The sequence below is a fragment of the Sebastes umbrosus genome, chromosome 2 (assembly GCF_015220745.1).
Source record: "Sebastes umbrosus isolate fSebUmb1 chromosome 2, fSebUmb1.pri, whole genome shotgun sequence".
Taxonomy (NCBI): domain Eukaryota; kingdom Metazoa; phylum Chordata; class Actinopteri; order Perciformes; family Sebastidae; genus Sebastes; species Sebastes umbrosus.
The window spans coordinates 24,015-51,241 of NC_051270.1; the positions used below are offsets into that span (position 1 = coordinate 24,015).

At 41.8% G+C, this 27,227-nt stretch overlaps 1 protein-coding gene across 1 annotated transcript; it reads right to left on the reverse strand.

Annotated features, from left to right (window-relative positions):
- Positions 1–1,625: 1,625 nt before the first annotated feature.
- Positions 1,626–27,227, reverse strand: hsd11b2 (hydroxysteroid (11-beta) dehydrogenase 2). Its single transcript, XM_037747143.1, is given in 6 exon segments — positions 1,626–2,551; positions 4,764–4,901; positions 5,564–5,729; positions 5,731–5,750; positions 8,300–8,512; positions 26,725–27,227. Coding segments are annotated over 6 exon segments (1,245 nt in total). The 5' UTR covers positions 27,014–27,227; the 3' UTR covers positions 1,626–2,132.

Consider the following 27,227-nt stretch of genomic DNA (forward strand, 5'->3'; position numbering starts at 1 on the left):
GTGTAATTGAATGAAAAGCAGCTGAAGATTATAAATAGTTAGTTCTGAGTTCCCTGTTAAGAAAGTTACCTTATGGGGCTTTTATTTTGAAAAACTAGGTGAATCCCTAGTTTCCTGTTAACATACAATGAGAGTTGGGGGCTTTTATTTTGTAAAAGTAGTCTAATTGGGAGCTTCCTGTTAAGAAACAGTCACTCTATGGGGCTTTTTATTTTGAAGGGACAGGTTAGGGGGAGGCATAATAAGACTATCTGATATCCACAGGGACAATATTCCATAAGAAACAGGTATGATAGGCCTTATTGTGAGCCTGCTTTTAAGATACAGTTACTGTATGGGGCTTTTATTTTTGAAGGGTTTTGTGTGCGTGTGGTGTGTGTGTGGTGAGGGGGGAGTCAGACAGAAACGGACTGTGTGAGGTGGTATGATAGGAAAAGGCCCTTTGGCCTGTTGGCTTCTTTAACTGTGTGTGTGTGTGTGCGTGTGTCAGCCTGCTCTGATTACTTCATCTATGTCACCTGAGTACCATCAATCAACGGTTACCAAGGAAACCTTTGATCTTAACTGCTCCGATGTTACTGCTAAATGATTTCCAGTTAGACAGTTTTACATGCTTCCAGCATTCACACCAATAATAATAATAATGTTGGAGGTGAATCAGACAGAAACAGTGCAAATATATATTCCAGAAACATTCACTTTCTAACATCGTTGTTGTATTTATGAGCACAATAAATAGAGCTGTTTGATCTGGAACATTCATCACTGCTACGTGTTTTATTTCTTTATGTTGTTGAATCATTAAAATCAGGACACGAGGTGACGAAACATTCAAAGATCCTGAATCTGATGAAGTCAGAGTTCAAACCGTCAGACGGGTCTGTGTGTTGTTTTCTGACAGAAACAAGGAAACTAAACCTAAATATAACTAAATGATCTGCTTTTATACAAACTACATCATCAGCAGGGGCTCACCTTTACTTGCAGTTCAGTATTTGGTGCTTTTATTGTGAAGTTTAGTCCAAACAGGAAGTCTGATATTCATACTTATACTCCCCCCGTCTGAAAAAAACAAATAATAAAGTTACTCTATTTTGGTTTTGTGAGTATAAATCAAACACATAACTGAAATGTGTACTTTTGTTTTGAAAATATTCTGTTTCCTGTCGCTGTGAAGCAGAAAACAAACACAGAGATCAGATGTGGGAATGTTTTCTTTAGATATTTCTGTTGTTATCTGGACGTTGATTCAGAGATGGAAATGAATCTGACGACGTCGCGACAGCAGCTGGTCTCACTGAGCGCGCTCGTTTCAACGCTCCCGACGGACCACACGGGTGGAGATAGTTCACATTCTACGAAGGACAGACATCTCAACCAAGTTTTTCATTATCAATTAACCGATCAATTAACCTGTCAATCATTTTGATTGGTTAATCCAGGAGTTCTCTGATCTGCTAATTAGGCTGATCTAATCCTGATTTAATCCTGATTGAATCCTGATTGAATCCTGACTGTATCGTAATCCTGATTGAATCAGATTCAACCCTGATTTTGATTGAATCTGGATTGAATCCTGATTGAATCTTTATGTAATCGTAATCCTGATTTACTTCTGATTGAATCCTGATTTAATCTTGACTTTATCGTAATCCTGATTTAATCCTGACTAAATCCTGATTTACCTCTGAAAGTAAATGACTTCTTTAAATCTCACTTTTATTATCGTTGAGATGTGATGCCGCGGTGACATCATCAGACTCTTTAACGCCGCCGCCGGTTAACGACCAGCTGCTGTCGTGAGGATCCGCCATCTTTCCTCTCCGTGTGATGAAGGCACGAGGCGTCAGTGTGAAGTCAGAGCGGCTGATCTCGCTGACGGAGGTGAAGTGTTCTCAGATCGACCTGTGGCTGCGCTGCTACTTCTACCGGGCCCCGCCCCCTGATCCCGGGGGGGCGCCACCGAGCCGGACGACGACACAGACACAAACAGAAACCATTTTGGTGCATCACTATGATCCCTTCAACAGTTAGAAACAGCACATAGAGAAGGACAGGATGGAGCTCTAGGAGTGCGTTACAGAAGTGGTCCTTTATCCTGCCGGATGCCTCCGCCTCCGACCGCCTCGCCGCTACTTCAGCTTCTCCTCCGCCTCCTCCTCGTTGTTGTTGTTGTTGTTGTTGTGGAGGCTCAGGTTCAGGTCGAAGCCCGAGTGCTTCCTCAGAGCGCGCGGCATCAGCTTCTTCTTCACGAACAGTTTCTGGAGGAAGCGGTTGCTGATGCTGAAGGGGCAGTAGCTGTGGATGAAGTACATGAGGCCCACGCCGGGACCCGCGAAGTAGCGCGCCCGTGGCTGCGGCGACAGCAGCGCCTGGACGATGGTGTCGACGACGGGGCTGAGGTCCGGGTTGGCCTGGCTGGCGTGGCTCTGGAACAGCTCCTTGGTCTCCGTCACGTAGTCCTCGCCGTAGTCCTCCAGCAGCGCCGGAGACAGACTCTGGAGCAGCTGTTTGTGCTGCTGCTCCCAGTAGACGCTGTTACTGGACTGACCTGCAGAGACAACACAGACCGGCGTTACCACCACGAGACACCGGAGACACTGAAGACACCGGAGACACTGGAGACACTGGAGACACTGAAGACACCGGAGACACTGGAGACACTGGACACTGGATTTCCTAGCCTACTGCTAGCGTTAGCCTCCAGCTGACAGCGTGACCTCATCATGACGTCATCACTAAAAGGGGCCCAGTTTGTAACACAGACTGCATGTTAAACATCTGTAGGCTGATGTTTCATATTGACAGTATGAAGTGTTTAGATCCTGCCAACAGGCCGCTAACAGGCTGAGCATCGTGTCGTAACGTATTCAGGATAGAAGCTGTGAACAGGATGTCAACACACCGTCTGGATAGAGTTCCTCCAGCAGAGCAACAGCAGGATTAAGACTTTAAACACGAACCTGTTCCTTCAGGATTAAAGTGAGAACAACCAGGATAAAGTGTCCCGGCTCAACTGTTTACACCACGCAGCTGATCCTCTAAATACGCTCCTCTATCTCAGGACCATGAAGCTGTGAGTTCAGTGTCTTTGTAAACGTCTCCCGGAGACACGTTAGGACATGATGACATTGTGTTTTTCAGCCCCACACTAAGAATCCACACTGAGGAGAGGAGCGGCGCGAGGCCCACGTGAAGGTTTCCTATTGGCCAACGGCGTGTCGGCGCTCTGATCACATCCAGCCTCACCATCAACAGTCGGCAGCAGATGGTCCGGCCCACATGTGGTCCTCATTAGGACAGTATTCTGCTCAGCGGGAGGCCTGTCATCATGTCCAAAACCACAACACAGTACAAGGCCCGGAGGAGAGAACAGCAACAGGAAGAGCAGAGCAGTTTACTCCTCCTGACCGATCAGGATCAATAACAACATGATGGGCTGTTTCTGTGTGGCGCTGGAGAGGTCAGAGGTCAGAGGTCAGAGGTCAGTGCTGCTGATTGGATCCCAGTCAACAACTCATGGAACATATAACGTACGTATAACTGAGGATCAAACCTCAGATCTTTAGTCAAGTTTCCCTCTAAAAATGTTATGATTTATTCCTGATTTAATTCAGACTTCATCCTGATTTAATCCTGACATCATACTGACTTCATCCTGATTTAATCCTGACTTCATCCTGATTTCGTCCTGATTGAAGCCTGATTTAATCCTGACTTCATCCTGATTGAATCCTGATTTAATCCTGACTTCATCCTGATTGAATCCTGATTTAATCCTGACTTCATCCTGATTGAATCCTGACATCATACTGACTTCATCCTGATTTAATCCTGACTTCATCCTGATTTCGTCCTGACTTCTTCCTGATTGAATCCTGACTTCATCCTGATTGAATCCTGATTTAATCCTGACTCATCCTGATTGAATCCTGATTTCTTCCTGATTTAATCCTGACATCATCCTGATTTAACCCTGACTTCATCCTGATTTAATCCTGACTTCTTCCTGATTTAATCCTGGCATCATACTGACTGAATCCTGATTTAATCCTGACTTCATCCTGATTGAATCCTGATTTAATCCTGACTTCATCCTGATTGAATCCTGACTTCTTCCTGATTTAATCCTGACATCATCCTGATTTAACCTTGACTTCATCCTGATTTAATCCTGACTTCTTCCTGATTTAATCCTGACATCATACTGACTGAATCCTGATTGAATCCTGATTTAATCCTGACATCATCCTGATTTCGTCCTGACTTCATCCTGATTGAATCCTGACATCATCCTGATTTAACCCTGACATCATCCTGATTTCGTCCTGACTTCATCCTGATTGAATCCTGACATCATCCTGATTTCGTCCTGACTTCATCCTGATTGAATCCTGACATCATCCTGATTTAACCCTGACATCATCCTGATTTAACCCTGACTTCTTCCTGATTTAACCCTGACATCATCCTGATTTAACCCTGACATCATCCTGATTTAACCCTGACTTCTTCCTGATTTAACCCTGACATCATCCTGATTTAACCCTGACATCATCCTGATTGAATCCTGACATCATCCTGATTTAACACTGACTTCATCCTGATTGAATCCTGACATCATCCTGATTTAACCCTGACATCATCCTGATTGAATCCTGACATCATCCTGATTTAACCCTGACTTCATCCTGATTTAATCCTTGCAGTGGTAAGTGGTGTAGAGGTGTAGTAATGGGTGGTGTAAAGGTGGGTGGAGTTACCTGTCTTGAACGAGGAGGGCAGGACGGTGGACACCTGGACGCCCCAGGGCTCCAGCTCGTGTCTCAGCGTGTTGATGAAGAGGTTGAGGGCTGCTTTCGACGCTCCATACGCCGCCAGGCAGGGAAACGGCTGGTCACCTGGTAAACACAGGTAGGACGTCACCATGACGTCATCATGACATCATCATGACATCACACACAGACTAACCAATGAGCTTTGTCTACGGCACGACGTGACAGAAACAGAACATGCAGTAAGAAGCCTCCACAAGAGGAGATCTGAGGTCAGCTGAGGTCGCTCTCAGAACAGCTGAGTCATAAAACTTTATTAGTTATGTTTTATAACGTCTCCGTTTCCATTTAGAACTGTTAAATATGACGTCGTTGACCGATATTAGAGCCGGCGTGGCTCCTGAAGAGCACAGAACCTCCCAGCCTCACATCGTCTTCCTCTTCACCACATTCAGCCCAAAACTGAGAGTCGGCACATTTCAGATGATCCAGCAGGATGAAATCTGCTGATCACGTTACTTCTGTCGGGGGGGGGGGGGGGGGGGGGGGGGGCTCTGCGACTGACTTGGTCGTACTCTGATGTTTTGGCGAGATGTCAGTTGGAAACGAGCGGCGGAGAGACGAGCAGCAGCTCTGTTTGTTTAGTTTGGCAGCTTGAAGGCAGCAGTCAGTTCATCTGTGGTTCAGTTCTTCTGGAAACATTCAATTAACATTTACTACATCATCTGTGTGTGTGTGTTCGTGTTGGTGTGTGTGTGTGTGTGTGTGTGTTTGTGTGTGTTACACACCGGCGGGGCTGGAGATGGTGATGATGCGACCTTTGGCCCGGCGCAGCAGCGGCAGGAAGCTCTTGGTGACGCTCAGCGTGCCAAAGAAGTTGACCTCCATGCAGCCGCGGAAGTTTGACATCAGCGACAGCTCGGCGTCTCCGAAGTTCACGCACACGCCGGCGTTTGTTCACCAGACCCCACAGACCTGCCGGGCAAGCACACACACACACACACACACACAAACATTATACAGGTGTGAACGAGTCCTCACTGAGCTGAGGAACAGACTGTGTGAAAGGTGACATCATGTGTGGCGTCCCTCAGGGCTCGACACTCGGCCCACTGCTGCTCAGTTTCTACTAAAGCCTTGTTTCCACCGCAGGAACTTTCCCCAGGAACTAAGAACCTTTTGATGAACTCATTATGTGACCAGAGTCTAAATTAAGTCACTGGGACATTTTACAAATTTATAGCAACATTTACTCTCCGTCCCTGAAACGTTTCGCCGATATTGTAGCTCACCAGAGCCTCCGATCACAGTTAGTCATCTCAAAGTCATCTCAAAGTCATTAGCTAACGTGTTCAGAGTTATTCTGCCTCCGCTTAACGCTCCGCCCACTAAACCCGTCACCATGGTTACCAACAGAACAGGGTTTTATTTCTGTACTCTGACTTGTACTGGAGTATATTTATACTGTGGAGTTACTACGGTGTGTTTGCTAGTTATATAAGACGTCCTACAGTCTGACTGTGTGTAGATAAGACTGTAATCACAAACACTGCAGACTGCCAACACACTCAGAGCACCATGAGGTCAACCCCCCCCCCCCTCTCTCTCTAGTGTAAACAAGCCTCGCTCGTCCTTATCTGAGGCGGCTGACCCACAATCCTTTGCTTTGTTTTCTTTACGAGCCGCTGTGGGAACTTTGTTTGGGTCTGAACTGTTCCAGAGCTGATGACAGATAACCAGGAAGAGAACATCCAGGCTGGCAGACAGACGGTTAAAAACACCTGAACGGACCCGCCCAGGTAACTTCCTGTCTGCCGTCAAACTGATAAAAAGTCATAAAAACAGACTTTGGACAAATAAAAACAGCTTTAGTCAAACGAAGACAAGCTTTTTTATTGAAGCAGGATGGAAGATCGTTTCATGATAATGAGCTTTAGAAATGTGTTTGTTGAAATCACACTTTCATGGTTATATAATATATTTTTAGTATTTATTCGTATTATTATTATCATTTTATATAATATATTATTATTATTATTAAAGGTGCTCATTATCAGGTTCATGCGTGTATTTTGTGTTTCTACTAGAACATGTTTACGTGCTGTAACTAGGGATACCGCTTTATTCAGACCGAGTATAAGTACTTACATTAGGGTACTCTCCGATACCGAGTACCGATACGAGTACTTCTCTGTGCCTAAAGACCCTCGTTAACAGCCAGCTGGAGGGTGTGAGCGACACACCGGCAGGCTGGGGAGTCCCGCATACGAGGCGGTGCGCCGCCACCGGATCTAGGTCGGGCTTGAAAAGGCTCAGGGAGAAGGTGGCTCGCGGCCGCAGCTTTACAGCACTCCCCGCCTGGACCTCGCCACACCGTGACGGGGCTCCCTGCTCCCGGTGCGAATGGCGCCCGGGGCGGACTGTCCTCAGTGCGCCTGCTGAGGTGGGATCCCGGCCCTGCGGGGTCGGGCGCACCACCGGCCCGTCTCGCCCGCACCGTCTGAGAGGTGGAGCGTGAGGACCCGAAAGATGTTGACGAGAGGTTAACGTCACGCTGCCATAAAGTTGATATCGGTGCCGTTTTGCGAGTACATTGAATATACCTGTATATTCACCGTCTGTCTGAAACGCTCATTTCAACGGAATTGCGTTGCTAGGCAACAGATCTCTCCATCAATGCTGGTTCTAGTGTTGGCTTTTTCCCGCCTCAGCCTCCCGACCGCGGCCGGAGGGAACGGGGGAGACGCCAGAGTTTTGGTGGGAGACGATAACGTTTCTCTCTGCGGAACCCCGTCACTTCACAAGACACGGGAAACCTCTGTTGGTCTGGAGGAGCTGCAGCAGTTATTTCTGCACAAACGTCCACTGAACATTCACTAGATATTCTCAGAGCTAAACTAACTCTTCTGCAGTGTGGAGTGAGCAGCATGCACGTGAGAGGTGGAGAGAGAGAGAGAAGGAGTGTGGTGTGTGAGTGAAGGCAGGCAGAGGAGCAGAGGAGCAGAGGAGCAGAGACTCCGGTCCTGGAGACCAAAGCTACGGTCTCCCCCGCGTCCTCCGACCGCGGCCAACTCTGTTTAACAGACGGGCTTCACTAGATATACTCATACACTCCTCTGTTACTCCTCAGTTACTCCTCTGTTACTCCTCAGTTACTCCTCACATACTCCTCTGTTACTCCTCCGTTACTCCTCAGTTACTCCTCACATACTCCTCTGTTACTCCTCCGTTACTCCTCAGTTACTCCTCTGTTACTCCTCAGTTACTCGTCATATACTCGTCCGTTACTCCTCAGTTACTCGTCATATACTCCTCTGTTACTCCTCCGTTACTCCTCAGTTACTCCTCTGTTACTCCTCAGTTACTCGTCATATACTCGTCCGTTACTCCTCAGTTACTCGTCATATACTCCTCTGTTACTCCTCATATACTCCTCCGTTACTCCTCACATACTCCTCTGTTACTCCTCCGTTACTCCTCAGTTACTCGTCACATACTCCTCAGTTACTCCCGTTAGTCCTTACCTTTGAGGCCCAGCTTGGCCTTGGTGTCCAGCAGCGCCTGTTGGACCTGCTGTGGTTGGGTGATGTCCACCTGGAGGACGGTGAGACGGGGGGAGCAGGTCTTCTGCAGCTCTCTGGCTCCGCCTCCCGACAGGTCCATCACCGTGGCGAACACCTGGAAGCCCAGAGCGTCCAGACGCTTCGCCGTCGCGTTCCCAAAACCAGAGTCGCATCCTGCAGGGACACAAAGAGCGACATATCCACACCTGTTTGATACCTGCTGAGGTCATGAGGTCATGAGGCCATGAGGTCATGAGGTCATGAGGTCATGACCCACAGAGAGAGACCTGCTGTACATACAAACTAATCAATCAATAAAATCATCACACAAGGAAAGATAACAACTTGAGGGATTAAATCGTGTGTGAGGGCGTCACTTCCTCTCTGCAGGTCGGCAGGAGAGACGAGCTGATTGGATCAACGTGTTGAAGCCTAATCTGAGGTCACAGAGATCAACTTTCACCTACTGGCTGTTAAACCGAATGTTACCGGCTCATCGCCCAGCAGATGTTTGGACGGAGACTGATCCGACACAGATTAACGAGACGTTTAGAGAGATATACTGTGACTGTCTACACTGTTAGCATGTTTCCATCTGAATGAAGTTCAGTCAGGACGACTCATTCATTCACAAATCTCTCTCCATCAGCTGACTGGACGTTCACAGCCAATCACATCACTGAAGTCTAATTTCAAATAACAAACCTGAGTATCTGTCTGGACCGTGTTCGGTCAGTCTGTCAATTTGTGTCTTAAGTGTTCCACTGATAGTCAGCAGTCACGTCTGTGATGTTAAATCCAGCGGTATATAGGTATATAGGTATAGAGGACAAAAAACGTATATCTCTAGGAAGTGAAGTCAATAGTTGGTTCCAGCATCAGAGCTACGCTTCCGCCATTTTGGACTGAAAGAGACGACCAGACGCCAGTAAGACGTCCTCCTACAAAGAGACGTACTGAAGTAGAACTACATTATTTATATTCTATGTCAGATTCTACTGAAATGTCCTGTGTTGAATAATAACAATATTATAAATATAATAAGTGTCTTCAGTCCAAAATGGCGGCAGCAGCTGTTTTAAAAAAAACACCAGAGTTTCGTCTCTTTGCTTCTAAACTCTTTGACTCAACTCAATCGTTGAACGAACCTGATTGGTCTCTGGTTTTCAAACAGGAAACAACATGGCGTACTGCTCGTAAACTTCCTGTTATTCCGTCTAAACAATCCACCGAAATCTACTTCTGACAACATCTTCTGTTGACGAGAAAAAAAAGTCGTAATATTACGAGAATATAACTTTATGAGAAAAAAGTCGTAATATTACGAGAATATAACTTTACGAGAAAAAAAGTCGTAATATTACGAGAACCGTAAACTTCCTGTTTTTTCGTCTAAACAATCCACTAAAAATCGACTTCTGACAACATTTTCCAAACACCTTTTCATTTTGAAATAGCAATGAGAGCCAATGAGGAAACTCCAACAACACTCGGCCGAACCAATCGCGTAACTTCATCACTCATTCGCCCTCCGAGGTCTAGCCGATAAACCGCTCTCCGCTTTGCTGTCAGTTGTCGTTTTAGTAGGAACGGACGTGACCCTCCTCCACCCCGTTCACCTCCAGCTCATCAGCTCATCAGCTCATCATCCAGATGTTCATTATCACCTCTCTGATGTCACTTTAAAAAAGTGCAAAGACGCTCTACAATTCTACCTTTACTGAGCACCGTGTAACACACTTATTCCTTGTTATTCATTCGGTTATTTATTTGTAATGTCCTTTCCGAAGCATCAAAGAGAGACGTGTTTCCCGTGTGAAGCGTCCCGAGCAGGTCAGATCTACGACTCCTGAACGGTTCAGAGTTTGGTGCAGAGAAACAAGAAGCAGACGTTTCCTCAGAGAGGGGGTCCCTCAGGATCTGTCACGTACCCCACGCAGCTCTCCCCGGTTTCCCAGAAGTCCCGGCACCTACAACCTGATCCCTGGCGGTACTCGCTGTTCTGTTTGTTCTTTTGTGCGGCGGCCGGGTGTCTGAAAGAGCTCTGCTGGCGAGAGCGTTGGAGGCGTTGGCACGCCGATTCACACCGTGTCCTTGGAGGATTTCCAGTCACGTCCCCCGAGAAGAAAAATAGAGCGAACGAACGCTGGCTCCAGAAATAAATACCAGAGCTCTCTACTCCACATGACAGAGACACAGTCATCACCTGATCACAGACACACAGATAGAAGCAGATAGAAGCAGATAGAAGCAGATAGAAGCAGATAGAATTAGATATAAGCAGATACACAGTATATGAATGACTAATAAAATAAAAGAGGGGTTTATCTTCTTGCTCAGAGAAGGATTTTGTTGGAGTGGAAATGGGAACGTCGACCGAAATGACCTGATATTATTCCTTCAGTTAGAAAAGATGAAATATTCCCAACCCCCAAAAGAATTCCACACAACACGGGACGTTTTTAGTATCTTATTTTGAAAAAATTAGCCAGGCACGTTAATAACTGATGGTAAATAAGCTTGAACATCCACATTAAGTGAAAATGCTTGATGTTAAATTTCTTTTAATTACGGCCACATTCAGGAAAAAAAACATCTGAGATTTTGAGAATAAAGTCGTACTATGAAGAAAAAAAGGTTGTAATATTACGAGAATAAAGTCAAAACTTTACGGGAATAAAGACGTAACTTAACGAGAATAAAGACGTAACTTTACAAGAATATAGACATAACTGCGAGAATAAAGACGTAACTTTATGGGAATAAAGACGTAACTTTACGAGAATAAAGACGTAACTTTACGAGAATAAAGACGTAACTTTCGAGAATAAAGACGTAACTTTACAAGAATATAGACATAACTGCGAGAATAAAGACGTAACTTTACAATAATAATGACGTAACTTTACGAGAATAAAGACGTAACTTTACGAGAATAAAGACGTAACTTTCGAGAATAAAGACGTAACTTTCGAGAATAAAGACGTAACTTTACAAGAATATAGACATAACTGCGAGAATAAAGACGTAACTTTACGGGAATAAAGACGTAACTTTACGATAATAATGACATGACTTTACAAGAATATAGACATAACTTTGTGAGAATAATGATGTAACTTTACGAGAATAAAGACATAACTTTACGAGACTAAAGACGTAACTGCGAGAATAACGTCAAAACTTTACGAGAATAAAGACGTAACTTTACGAGACTAAAGACGTAACTGCGAGAAAAAAGACGTATCTGCGAGAATAAAGACGTAACTTTACGAGAATAAATACGTAACTTTGCGGGAATAAAGACGTAACTTTACGAGACTAAAGACGTAACTGCGAGAAAAAAGACGTAACTGCGAGAATAAAGACGTAACTTTACGAGAATAAAGACGTATCTTTACAAGAATATAGACATAACTTTACAAGAATAAAGACGTAACTACGAGAATAAAGACGTAACTTTACGAATAAAGACGTAACTTTACGAGAATAAAGACGTAACCACGAGAATAAAGATGTAACTTTGCGAGAATAAAGAAGTAACTTTACGAGAATAAAGACGTAAACTTACTAGAATAAAGACGTAAATTTACGAGAATAAAGATGTAACTTTGCGAGAATAAAGATATAACTTTACGAGAATAAAGACGTAACTTTGCGAGAATAAAGACGTAACTTTGCGAGAATAAAGACGTAACTTTACGAGAATAAAGAAGTAACTTTACAAGAATATAGACATAACTTTACGAGAATAAAGACATAACTTTACTAGAATAAAGACGTAACTTTGCGAGAATAAAGACGTAACTTTGCGAGAATAAAGACGTAACTTTACGAGAATAAAGAAGTAACTTTACAAGAATATAGACATAACTTTACGAGAATAAAGACATAACTTTACTAGAATAAAGACGTAACTTTGCGAGAATAAAGACGTAACTTTGCGAGAATAAAGAAGTAACTTTACGAGAATAAAGACGTAACTTTACGAGAATAAAGAAGTAACTTTACAAGAATATAGACATAACTTTACGAGAATAAAGACTTACTTTACGAGAATAAAGATGTAACTTTACGAGAATATAGACATAACTTTACAAGAATAAAGACGTATCTTTACAAGAATAAATAAGTAACTTAACGAGAAAAAAAGTTGTAATATTACAAGAATAAAATCACAAGAAGCTCCACATTCCTCATTTTCACACTATTTCCCCTCTAAAATAACACGTACAATTACTACTTTATAATATTACGACTTTTATTTCTTTTAAACTTCGGACTTCTTATTCTCGAAATCTCAGATTTATTTGTTTTTCCTGAATGTGGCCCTAATCCTCCGTCGTAGTGAATGATGTTGCTTTTCTTAAATAGACGGCTGAGTTTCAGAGAGACTGACGGAGACGAGTCGGACTCCCGGCGGTCCTTATGGGGGCCACCAGCCGGGGGTTTCTCTCCGGAACATCTCAAGTGTAAACGGAGCAGAAGATCCGTCTCCATTAAACAGACAGTTTGGGGTCGTCGCCGCCTCTCCGAGGAGGAGTGGCGTTATGTAACGGACGCCGGAGCTCCGAGGGGCCCCTCGGATGAAGAAATAAACGTGGATGTGTTGCAGAGGAGAGGTCAGAACACACATCTGTCTCTGGGCGGAGGCCTCGACATCCTCAACATCTGCACCGCGGCTCCGCCCTCACGTACAGACTGTCAACTACTCAGTATGATTGGTTCTGCCGTGGTTCTGCCGGGGTCCGTACAGGATGACGAGCGTGTGAGACGTCACTCAGTGTTTCATTAAAAAGCTTCAGGAGAGCCAAGTGGCAGCGGTTGAAAGGTCAGGATGTCTTACTCTGCACCTGGAAGTCATCAGCGCTCCAACACACATCACCCTCGATGCTAATCGCTGCTGTCAGAGAACGTCATCATTCACACACAGGAACCCTCCGAGGAACCGGAACGGGTCGGACAGAGTTCAGAACCTCTAAACGGGCCTCATCCACCGACAGCTACTCAAGGGTTCTCTTACACGAGTTTCTAAGAAAGGTCGAAAAGGCAACGTCAGATTTATGACGTGTTGTTGAACCGCAGGAATGTTCACACCTGAGTTCTTATAATGATGAACATTCTTATGATGGCGTTCTCATGATGGCGTTCCCATGATGGCGTTCCCATGCTGGAGTTCTCATGATGGCGTCACCATGCTGGCTTTCTCATGGTGGCGTTCTCATGATGGCGTTCCCATGGTGGCGTTCCCATGGTGGTGTTCCCATGCTGGCGTTCCCATGGTGGCGTTCTCATGATGGCGTTCCCATGGTGGTGTTCCCATGCTGGCGTTCCCATAGTGGCGTTCTCATGGTGGCGTTCCCGTGGTGGCGTTCCCATGGTGGCGTTCCCATGCTGGCGTTCCCATGCTAATGTTCTCATGATGGCGTTCCCATGCTGGCGTTCCCATGCTAATGTTCTCATGATGGCGTTCCCATGCTGGCGTTCCCATAGTGGCATTGCCATGGTGGCGTTCCCATGGTGGCGTTCCCATGCTGGCGTTCCCATGGTGGCGTTCCCGTGGTGGCGTCCCCGTGGTGGCGTTCCCATGCTGGCGTTCCCATGCTAATGTTCTCATGATGGCGTTCCCATGATGACGTTCCCATGGTGGCGTTCCCATAGTGGCATTGCCATGGTGGCGTTCCCATGGTGGCATTCTCATGGTGGCGTTCCCATGGTGGCGTTCCCATGCTGGCGTTCCCATGGTGGCGTTCCCGTGGTGGCGTCCCCGTGGTGGCGTTCCCATGCTGGCGTTCCCATGCTAATGTTCTCATGATGGTGTTCCCATGCTGGCGTTCCCATGATTGCGTTCCCATGATGGCGTTCCCATGATTGCGTCCCCATGCTGGCGTTCTCATGATGGCGTTCCCATGGTGGCCTTCCCATGGCGGCGTTCCCGTGGTTGTTCTTGAGGGGGCGTTCCCATGGTGGCGTTTCCATGGTGGCGTTCTCATGATGGCGTTCTCATGAAGGCGTTCTCATGCTGGCGTTCCCATGCTGGCGTTCCCATGCTGGCGTTCCCATGCTGACGTTCCCATGGTAATCTCTGCCATGTTTGTAAACAGTTAAAGTGTTCCTGGTGTTTGAACTTTGAAACCGGTGATGTCGTCCAACTGTGAGCAGAGGTCATGTGACCGGAGGAGGAACAAACGCTGGTCATCAGGAGCTCTCCAGAGTTACGTAACGTCCTCTCTGAGGGCCGCTGCCGCTCATCGGTGTGTAATCAGATACAATCAGCTCTTCTTCTTTCTGTCGACTCAGCGACTCCGATCGCCTCAAATCTGCATGAAACTGAACTCCTGATGAACTTCCTGCTGACGTCAAGTGACAGAGGAAGATTTAAGAGAGAGAAAGGATGGAAAAGAAGGAGAGAATAGAGAGCTGCAGGGATGCATTTCTGTAGGCCAACAGGAAGTGATCATCTCTCTGGTTCCCTCCACTAACAGGAAGTGATCATCTCTCTGGTTCCCTCCACTAACAGGAAGTGATCATCTCCCTGGTTCCCTCCACTAACAGGAAGTGATCATCTCTCTGGTTCCCTCCACTAACAGGAAGTGATCATCTCTCTGGTTCCCTCCACTAACAGGAAGTGATCATCTCTCTGGTTCCCTCCACTAACAGGAAGTGATCATCTCCCTGGTTCCCTCCACTAACAGGAAGTGATCATCTCTCTGGTTCCCTCCACTAACAGGAAGTGATCATCTCTCTGGTTCCCTCCACTAACAGGAAGTGATCATCTCTCTGGTTCCATCCACTAACAGGAAGTGATCATCTCTCTGGTTCCATCCACTAACAGGAAGTGATCATCTATCTGGTTCCCTCCACTAACAGGAAGTGATCATCTCTCTGGTTCCCTCCACTAACAGGAAGTGATCATCTCCCTGGTTCCCTCCACTAACAGGAAGTGATCATCTCTCTGGTTCCCTCCACTAACAGGAAGTGATCATCTCTCTGGTTCCATCCACTAACAGGAAGTGATCATCTATCTGGTTCCCTCCACTAACAGGAAGTGATCATCTCTCTGGTTCCCTCCACTAACAGGAAGTGATCATCTCCCTGGTTCCCTCCACTAACAGGAAGTGATCATCTCTCTGGTTCCATCCACTAACAGGAAGTGATCATCTCTCTGGTTCCATCCACTAACAGGAAGTGATCATCTATCTGGTTCCCTCCACTAACAGGAAGTGATCATCTCTCTGGTTCCCTCCACTAACAGGAAGTGATCATCTCCCTGGTTCCCTCCACTAACAGGAAGTGATCATCACATGAGCGTGAATACACAACGAGGCTATAAAGGAGGACGAGTTGGCGTGATGACGTTTAGTCGTCTCTTTTAGACACTTGTTAGCTTCCATCTTTTTTAAGACACGTAAAGGCTTAAAAATTCACCAGTCGGATATTTACTGACATATTTTATATCGTAGAACAAAACGGTAAAATCTCTTCAGCTTGTGTTAACCACAGACTTGATTTCAGGTCATCTAACTAAAAACCCGTTGACTTCCAGACGAGGGAACAGGAAGTGATAAAACTAATTTCCTGTAATGCTCTTTGAGTGACGAAAGACAGAAAGTTAGAAGAAGGAGATGTGGACGGGATGAGAGTAAAAGTGGCAAAGAAAAAGAAGAAAAATGGAAGGAAAGTAAAATATTGGGGAGGGGTAATAATGTCGGGATGGGAGGAAGGAAGAGGAAAAGGAGATAAATAAGAAGAAAAGTGAGGAGAATAAAAGGATAAAACAAAAGGAAAGAGAAAGGAAGGACCAGTCAGAGAGGAGAGGACGGATCGGAGCAGCTCAGAATAGAACTGTGATGTTTAAACTGACGTTCTTGTGTTGTTTCTGTTGGACGAGGTTGACTGCAGCTGTGTAAGTAAACCTCTGGACCAGAGATCAGCGTCTCCTGAGAGTCTCGACTACCAGCCACAGACTCTAACTCTGAAAAACCTTCATTCCTGGAGGCCACGCCCCCCTCCTCCTGCCTTTCCCACCATTTTCAATCAACGTCCACGACTCTGTTAAACGTCTCAACAACTGTTGGATGAAACGTGGTTCATCGTTCATGTTCCCCTCAGGATGAACCGTAGTAACTTTGATGATCCTCAACCTGATGCCTCTATATCAGAGCCACGGACCCGTTCCAAGATAGAGAACATACCAGTGACTCATGGAGTAATTTGACGTAGCCTATTTTTAACATTTTTATAGTCTTAGTTATGTGAAAGAACAACACAAAGAGAAATGTATTAGAAAGATATTAGTATTGTATCAAACATATTTATATATTTTAAGAGTTATAGATTTGTTGGCATTGTACGATTCTGCAAACCACGGGATGCGTTGAATGTGGACGTTTCTGAACCCCAAAAAAGTTTCATAAATATGTTTCATATCAGCCTCGTATCAACATTGACACAAGGTTAACGTTGTGAAACGATTGGTTAAGGTTAGAAAAAACATTGTGGTTTGTGGTCAAATAATAATGTTACAACATACATAAGAATGTAACAAAACAAAGTAACCTAACAAGGTATTCTAACAATGTAACGTAAGAACATAACCTAAGAACGTAACATAACAACGTAACATAACAACGTAACTTAAGAACGTAACATGACAACGTAACATGGCAACGTGACATAACAACGTAACATAAGAACATAACCTAAGAACGTAACATTACAATGTAACATAAGAACATAACCTAAGAACGTAACATTACAACGTAACATAAGAACATAACCTAAGAACGTAACGCAACAACGTAACGAAACGTAACGTAAGAACGTAACATAACAACGTAACATAACGTAACATAACAACGTAACTTAAGAACGTAACATGACAACGTAACATAACAACGTAACATAAGAACATAACCTAAGAACGTAACATAACGTAACATGACAACGTAACATAACAACGTAACATAAGAACATAACCTAAGAACGTAACATAACAACGTAACATGACAACGTAACATAACAATGTAACATAAGAACATAACCTAAGAACGTAACATAACAACGTAACATAAGAACATAACCTAAGAACGTAACGTAACAACCTAACGTAAGAACGTAACGTAAGAACGTAACATAACAACGTAACATAACAATGTAACATAACAACGTAACGTAAGAACGTAACTTATGAACGTAACATGACAACGTAACATAACAACCTAACATAACAACGTAACATAAGAACATAACCTAAGAACATAACCTAAGAACATAACGTAACAACGTAACGTAAGAACATAACCTAACAACATAACATAACGTAATATAAGAAGGTAACGTAACAACACAACAGAACAACGTAACAAAACGTAACATAACAACGTAACATAAGACGTAAGAACGTAGCCTAACAACATGACCTAACAACGTAATCTAACAACGTAACATAACAACGTAACCTAACAACGTAACCTAACAACGTAATGTAACAACGTAACGTAACAACGTAACGTAACAACGTAATGTAACAAGGTAACGTAATAAGGTAACGTAACAACGTAACGTAACAAAAGAACGTAATGTAACAACTTAACCTAACAATGTATCGTAACAACGTATTGAAACAACGTATTGTATCAACGTATCTTAACAATGTATCGTAACAATGTATCGTCACAACGTAACAAAACAACGTAACGTAACAACGTAATGTAGCAACGTAACATAACAACGTAACACAACAACGTAACACTGTAACATAACATAACAACGCAATGTAGCAACGTAACATAACAACGTAACACAACAACGTAACACTGTAACATAACATAACAACGCAACATAACGTAACAACGTAACAAAACGTAAGGTAACAACATAACGTAACAACATAACGTAACAACGTAACGTAACGTAACGTAACGTAACGTAACGTAACGTAACGTAACTTAGCGTAACGTAACGTAACAACGTAACAACGTAACGCTACATAACAACGTAACGCTACATAACAACGTAACGTTACATAACAACGTAACATAACAACGTGACATAACAACGTAATGTAACAACAAGACCAACAATTACGGGAGCGCGCCGCAACTCTCCTGATTCTATTCTGACATTGGAAATACGTCTGCGACAGTGAAACCGCTTGAACAGTGGTTTGGTGTGAGCCCAGATTCCTCTGGTCACACAAAAAATAAACATCGACATCCAGTCCTGGATCATCAGCGGTTCGGTCCGGTTTTCTCCACAGAACCACGAGTGTGACGGGTCTGAAGGTTTCCTGAAGCTGCGGCGCTGCCCGGTCAGCGAGCCCTGTGACTCCAGCCCTCATCCCTCCAGGAATGTGCCTCTTTGTACAACAGTTCAATTAGCTTTCTAAGAGGTTTACTGAGGCCTTTTTTCCACCCTCTGCTCTTATTTCCAGGGTGACCTCTCACCGACCTTCACCAGCTTTCCAGCAGAGCCAATTAAGAGCGAGCTGTTGATTGAGATCTCGGCTCTGGATCGGTTTTAAATCTTAGATATCGCCTGTTTTACTGCATCGGAGCCAAACGCTCGCTGGGCCACGAGAGCAGGCCGGCTTCCAGACTGTAATCGGACCTAAAGTACCGTCTGTTTGTTTACTGAGCTGAAACCTGGAGCTGTTGCACAACTCCTCTGTCTCTGGTGGCTCTTTGTGTTTGCACATGCAGATATGTTGGGCTTCTTGTAGAGGCCACGTGGAGAGAGGTGACGTTCGGACACGGCCTTGTGGCGAATCTCAGGGATTTTGAACCGCGTTGCCATGACACCAGACAACCGCCTGCAGCTCTCCGGCTCGGCTTAGTCTGCAGTATACGTTGGTCGGATTACCTCGGAACGCCACCGAGACGGATGTTCATGACCAGTACTCCATAAGTATCACATGTGAATATTCAACTCAGTCTCACAGCAGTTTGTAAAATAGTCACTAAATTTAATCTATATGATTCGTGTACATAGACATTAATTTAAAATAATTTTTTGTGATGCTCAGCACGACTTTCAACAATGTATTTTTCGTACGTTTTCCTACGAATGTCCAGCAACACGTGATCACTACTTAGTTAGGTTTAGGAAAAGATCGACTTGGTTAACTTTAGGCGACAAACTACTTAGTTAGGTTGAGAAAAAGATCGACCTGGTTAGGTTTAGGAAAAGATCGTCTTAGTGAGGTTTAGGAAAAGATTGACTCGTTATGTTTAGGCAACAAACTACTAAGTTATGTTTAGGAAGAAATCGACTTGGTTAGGTTGAGACAAAAAAACGACTTAGTTAGGTTTAGGAAAAGATTGACTTGGTTAGGTTTAGGAAAAGATCGTCTTAGTGAGGTTTAGGAAAAGATTGACTCGTTATGTTTAGGCAACAAACTACTTAGTTAGGTTTAGGAAAAGATCGACTTGGTTAGGTTTAGGCAACAAACGTCTTAGTTAGGTTTAGGAAAAGATTGACTTGGTTATGTTTAGGCAACAAACCACTAAGTTATGTTTAGGCAACAAACTACTTAGTTAGGTTTAGGAAAAGATTGACTTGGTGAGGTTTAGACAAAAAACTACTTAGTTAGGTTTAGGAAAAGATCGACTCGGTTAGGTTTAGGCAACAAACTACTTAGTTAGCTTTAGGAAAAGATTGACTTGGTTAGGCTTCGGCAACAAACGTCTTAGTTGGGTTTAGGAAAAGATCGACTTGGTTAGGTTTAGGCAACAAACTACTTAGTTAGGTTTAGGAAAAGATTGACTTGGTTAGGCTTCGGCAATAAACGTCTTAGTTAGGTTTAGGAAAAGATCGACTTGGTTAGGTTTAGGCAAAAAACGACTTAGGTTTTGGAAAATATTGACTTGGTTAGGCTAAGGCAAAAAAACTACTTAGGTTTAGGAAAAGATCGACTCGGTTAGGTTTAGGCAACAAACTACTCAGTTAGCTTTAGGAAAAGATTGACTTGGTTAGGCTTCGGCAACAAACGTCTTAGTTGGGTTTAGGAAAAGATCGACTTGGTTAGGCTTCGGCAACAAACGTCTTAGTTGGGTTTAGGAAAAGATCGACTTGGTTAGGCTTAGGCAACAAACCTACTTAGTTAGGTTTAGGAAAAGATTGACTTGGTTAGGCTTCGGCAATAAACGTCTTAGTTAGGTTTAGAAAAAGATCGACTTGGTTAGGTTTAGGCAAAAAACTACTTAGTTAGCTTTAGGAAAAGATTGACTTGGTTAGGCTTCGGCAACAAACGTCTTAGTTGGGTTTAGGAAAAGATCAACTTGGTTAAGATTAGGGAACAAAACTACTAAGTTAGGTTTAGGTAAAGATGGTGGTTTGGGTTAAAATAACTCCAGAAGTGCTGTAACTGAAGTACAGAAGTTACAAATAAATCAACATCGACTACTGGCCTCACACGGGGCACCAACATCGGTCTCCTGGTGACAGGCTGGTGTTTTTAGACCCACCCATCCACCCCGACCTCCTCCCTACACACCGTTCGCCGCTCTCTATACTTCCTTGTTCATGATAACGTTGATTACATAGGAATTGATTTTGTGCTGACCGTCATAAGAAAAAAAGTGAAATGTGTGTCTGTGTACACGAATCAATACATTCAAGTTCGTGACTATTTCATGAACTGCTGTGCGACTGGGCTGAAATAGTCTCCTTTGAGAGTCAACAAACAAGACGTTTGAAGATGTCACCTTGGACTTTGGAAACTGATCGATAAAACAAAGAAATAATCAAATTAATCGATGATCAAAATATTCATTAGTTGTAGCCCTCATAGATGGAGAATCAAATGTCTCCATAACTAGCTAATACCTTCTAAAAATCATCCAAGGACATTATTCTGACACACTACGGAGCAGTTAAACTACATAATATATAACTTAATGTTACCCAAACAAAATGTTAAAAGGCTCTGCAGAATGCATACTGTGATATCGACACTACGAGCTGCTCATTTGGTATCCATTCCTTTTTAAAAATATCAATACTAAAATGATATAAACAAAACGTGGGTGGCTGCATCACTTCCGGTATGTTCGGTAACCATGGTGCCCACTCCTTTATTTATCCTTACTGGACAAGTGTGTTTCTCCGACCTGGCCGTGGGAGCTCCCACCACAGAGATGAAGGTGAGTAAACAGAGTGACGGTGGATGATTCTCTCAACAGTTCACTGATGTTTATGTAACCTAGATTTCTCTCCACCTGATCAAACAAGCACTCCTTCCTGCATGGGAGGTGACTGCCACAGATATGGACCTTTGTTCAAAGTCTAACAATGTTTACACACATAACCACTGCTGGAGGAGGTTCAATCTGTGGCTAAGACTCATGGGAGATGTAGTTATTGAATACTAACCAAAGAGTTGGTATGTGATAGTAGTGTTCATAGTGTACAACTTCACTAGATGCTCCACGTTCCTAATTTTCACACTATTTACCCTCTAAAATAACACGTGAAATTACTACCTTATAATATTATGACTTTATTCTCATAATCTCAGATACATTTTTTCCCTCAGTGTGGCCCTAATACTCCGTCGTACTATCAAACCTTCCAGTGCTTTAATAAAACCCGGACGGAGAAAACAGCCGGTAACAACACAACAGCTCAGTGAGCGAAGCGTCCGTCCGTCTCCACGGCGACGGCTGCGTTCTACCTCTCAGGTAACCGGAGGACCTAGTGGGTGACGTTTCTACTACGAGTCTCTTCCTGTGTAGATTACATGAGAGTACAGTTACACAGCAGCAGAGTGCTGCTATTAAACATGATTATCTCATTAACCAACACACAAAGAGCTCCCAGCCAGCTGGCCGCCGCGACCACCGCCACCGCCGGGCTACAAGAATGTGATTAAGTCTAAAAGGAGGCCAGAGCACACACGCACGCACGCACGCACGCACGCACGCACGCACGCACGCACGCACGCACGCACGCACGCACGCACGCACGCACGCACGCACACACACACACACACACACACACACACACACACACACTGATCCATAATCAGTGTTATCTGGCTCATTTCAGTGTGATAACAGAAAGTGTGTCTGTGATCTGTGATCTGTGATCACCAAGTTGATGTTTCCCTCTTTGTCTTTTAGCGGGAATCCCCCCCCACCGCAGGCGGCCATTGTTTCCTCATCACACACACACACACACACACTGAGTGGGATCAGATCACCTCTCTGAGAGGACGGTTTGTAGACGTGGGTTCAGAGCAGCGTGACCTCGTCTGTGATCATTTACACACTAAAGACACGTTTAACCCCTTACAGCCTGGTTTACCCTCAGAGTCTCTCCTTTAAGTCTCATTTACTAACTCTTAACCCTCGACAACAGGGTTAAGAGTTAAAAAATTAGTATTTTGTACACTTTGTTAATGTATATAGTATGTAATTGTTCACTTTGTTAATGTATATAGTGTTATTGTACTCTTTGCTAATGTATATAGTGTGTTATTGTTCACTTTGTTAATATTTATAGTATGTTATTGTTCACTTTGTTAACGTATATAGTACGTTATTGTTTACTTTGCTAATGTATATAGTACGTAATTGTTCACTTTGTTAATGTTTATAGTATGTTATTGTTCACTTTGTTAATGTTTATAGTATGTTATTGTTTGTTAATGTTTATAGTATGTTATTGTTCACTTTGTTAATGTTTATAGTATGTTATTGTTTACTTTGTTAATGTTTATTTTGTTAATGTATATAGTATGTTATTTTTCACTTTGCTAATGTATATAGTGTCATTGTACACTGTGCTAATGTATATAGTATGTTATTGTTTACTTTGTTAATGTTTATTTTGTTAATGTATATAGTATGTTATTGTACATTTAGCTAATGTATATAGTGTTATTGTACACTGTGCTAATGTATACAGTATGTTATTGTTTACTTTGTTAATGTTTATTTTGTTAATGTATATAGTATGTTATTGTACATTTAGCTAATGTATATAGTGTTATTGTACACTTTGCTAACGTATATAGTATGTTATTGTACACTTTGCTAATGTATATAGTATGTTATTGTTCACTTTGTTAATGTATATAGTATGTAATTGTTCACTTTGTTAATGTATATAGTGTTATTGTACTCTTTGCTAATGTATATAGTGTGTTATTGTTCACTTTGTTAATATTTATAGTATGTTATTGTTCACTTTGTTAACGTATATAGTACGTTATTGTTTACTTTGCTAATGTATATAGTACGTAATTGTTCACTTTGTTAATGTTTATAGTATGTTATTGTTCACTTTGTTAATGTTTATAGTATGTTATTGTTTGTTAATGTTTATAGTATGTTATTGTTCACTTTGTTAATGTTTATAGTATGTTATTGTTTACTTTGTTAATGTTTATTTTGTTAATGTATATAGTATGTTATTTTTCACTTTGCTAATGTATATAGTGTCATTGTACACTGTGCTAATGTATATAGTATGTTATTGTTTACTTTGTTAATGTTTATTTTGTTAATGTATATAGTATGTTATTGTACATTTAGCTAATGTATATAGTGTTATTGTACACTGTGCTAATGTATACAGTATGTTATTGTTTACTTTGTTAATGTTTATTTTGTTAATGTATATAGTATGTTATTGTACATTTAGCTAATGTATATAGTGTTATTGTACACTTTGCTAACGTATATAGTATGTTATTGTACACTTTGCTAATGTATATAGTATGTTATTGTTCACTTTGTTAATGTATATAGTATGTTATTGTTCACTTTGTTAATGTTTTTAGTATGTTATTGTTCACTTTGTTAATGTTTATAGTATGTTATTGTTCACTTTGTTAATGTATATAGTATGTTATTGTTCACTTTATTAATATATATAGTATGTTATTGTTTACTTTGTTAATGTATATAGTATGTTATAGTTCACTTTGTTAATGTTTATAGTATGTTATTGTTCACTTTGTTAATGTATATAGTATGTTATTGTTCACTTTATTAATATATATAGTATGTTATTGTTTACTTTGTTAATGAATATAGTATGTTATAGTTCACTTTGCCAATGTTTATAGTATGTAATTGTTCACTTTGTTAATGTATATAGTATGTTGTTCACTTTATTAATATATAGTATGTTATTATTTACTTTATTAATGTTTATAGTATGTTATTGTTCACTTTGCTAATGCATATAGTATGTTATTGTTTACTTTGTTAATGTTTATTGTATGTTATTGTACACTGTGCTAATGTATATAGTATGTTATTGTTTTCTTTGTTAATGTTTATTTTATTAATGTATATAGTATGTTATTGTACACTTTGTTAATGTTTATAGTATGTTATTGTTCACTTTGTTAATGTTTATAGTATGTTATTGTTTATTTTGTTAATGTATATAGTATGTTATTGTACACTTTGCTAATGTATATAGTATGTTATTGTACACTTTGCTAATGTATATAGTATGTTATTGTACACTTTGTTAATGTTTATAGTATGTTATTGTTTGTTAATGTTTATAGTATGTTATTGTTCACTTTGTTAATGTATATAGTATGTTATTGTACACTTTGCTAATGTATATAGTATGTTATTGTACACTTTGTTAATGTTTATAGTATGTTATTGTTCACTTTGTTAATGTATATAGTATGTTATTGTTCACTTTGTTAATGTATATAGTATGTTATATTTCACTTTGTTAATGTATACAGTATGTTATTGTTCACCTTATTAATGTATATAGTATGTTATTGTTCACTTTGTTAATGTATATAGTATGTTATTGTCCACTTTGTTAATGTATATAGTATGTTATTGTTCACTTTGTTAATGTTTATAGTATGTTATTGTTTACTTTGTTAATGAATATAATGTTATTGTCCACTTTGCTAATGTATATAGTATGTTATTGTTTACTTTGTTAATGTATATAGTATGTTATTGTTCACTTTGTTAATGTATATAGTATGTTATTGTTCACTTTGTTAATGTTTATAGTATGTTATCTTTTACTTTGTTAATGTATATAGTATGTAATTGTTCACTTTATTAATGTTTATAGTATGTTATTGCTTGTTAATGTTTATAGTGTTATTGTTCACTTTGCTTATGTATATAGTACGTTATTGTTTACTTTGTTAATGTATATAGTATGTCATTGTTCACTTTGTTAATGTATATAGTATGTTATTGTACACTTTGTTAATGTATATAGTATGTCATTGTTCACTTTGTTAATGTATGTAGTATGTTATTGTACACTTTTTAATGTTTATAGTATGTTATTGTTCACTTTGTTAATGTTTATAGTATGTTATTGTTCACTTTGTTAATGTATATAGTATGTTATTGTTCACTTTTTTAATGTTTATAGTATGTTATTGTTTACTTTGCTAATATATATAGTATGTTATTGTTCACTTTGCTAATGTATATAGTATATTATTGCGGTGGGTTATTTTATGTTTATAATTTTTTATGCTAGTTGTCGGGTATATTTTTTATGATTTATATTCTATGGATATCTATCTATATATCTATCTACAAATAAATTCAGTTTTTGAGATCTTTGGGAAACTTTTGCTGGAATTTTAACTTTTGACAAAACAACATGAGGTTTTAATAACTGAGGGCTGATTTCTTTTCCAATTTTAGGAAACAATGTCGCTCATGTGTGATCAGTCAGCAGATGAGTGTTTTCTTAGAAGAGCTGCTGCTGAAGTTACAGTTGGACGACGTGCTAAACTTTCTTCTCAAGCACAGCTCTTTAAAGTCTAAATTATTATCTACAATTTTGGTAGTTTTTTATGCTTTCAGATCAGCTGCAGGAACTTAAACTTAAAGTTTAGAATATATTATACTTTATTGTCTGTTTTTAGCGTAGGCAGACATTTGTCTTTGGTTTCACATGTACAAAAACGGCTATTAAAAGAGTTCATTTAAACAACACATCACCTCCAGACAGGACACATTAAAACACATTAAAACACATTAATGAACACAATAGAAGCTGCATTGAAAAGGAGCACCAGGTACCAGGACTGATTAAGGTTGAATAAATAGATATAAAGTGCTACATTCAGGTACATACATGAGATTTATCCCATATGAAGCCTATAGGAACACCAGAGGAGAACGAGGGGTTCAGTATTTCGCTCAACGGCACTTCAACTTGCAGACAGTAGGAGCCGGGGATCAAACCGCCAACCTGCCGGTTAAAGGACGACCCGCTCGCCCCCCTGACTCAACATCAATCTTTTCTAAGAAGGAAGTATGTTTTGGAGACACCACAACTAAAAAACATGAGGCGTAAAGAACGACTGAAATAAGCAGTTTGTTTTTTTTACATCTGAGAAAGTGGGAGGAGCCTGTTCCTACCTGTGATGAGGACGGCCTTGCCGTGGGCGGGCAGGGTGGCAGGCGGCGGTGGGGCGGTCCTGGTGGTGGCATACAGGCAGCAGGCGAGGCCGAGCAGCGCCAGCAGCAGCAGCACGGCCGGCAGGCAGAGCGCCCACAGACGCTCCGCCAGCACGGTGGCGCCCAGCCACGCCACCAGGGGTGGGGCGGCGCTCAGGTGGGACGCCAAAATCTTCTTCATGGCTCCGGCGACAAACACGGTGAGGACGCCCAGGTAAATCCAGAAGGGGAGAGTGTAGTCGTCCATCATGAGAGGAGGAGGAGGACACCTGATGTACACCTTGATCTACCTGCTCTGTCCTTCCTCTTCCTCCTCTTCCTCAGCGTGTCTCACAGTGAGTTGTGTGTGTCTCTCGACCGCTCTCCCTCTCTGCTGAACACACACTCCCTCTCTGCTGAACACACACTCCCTCTCTCTTCTCTCTGTGAGTGAGTCGGTGCAGAGCTCGTCCTCTCCGTCTCTC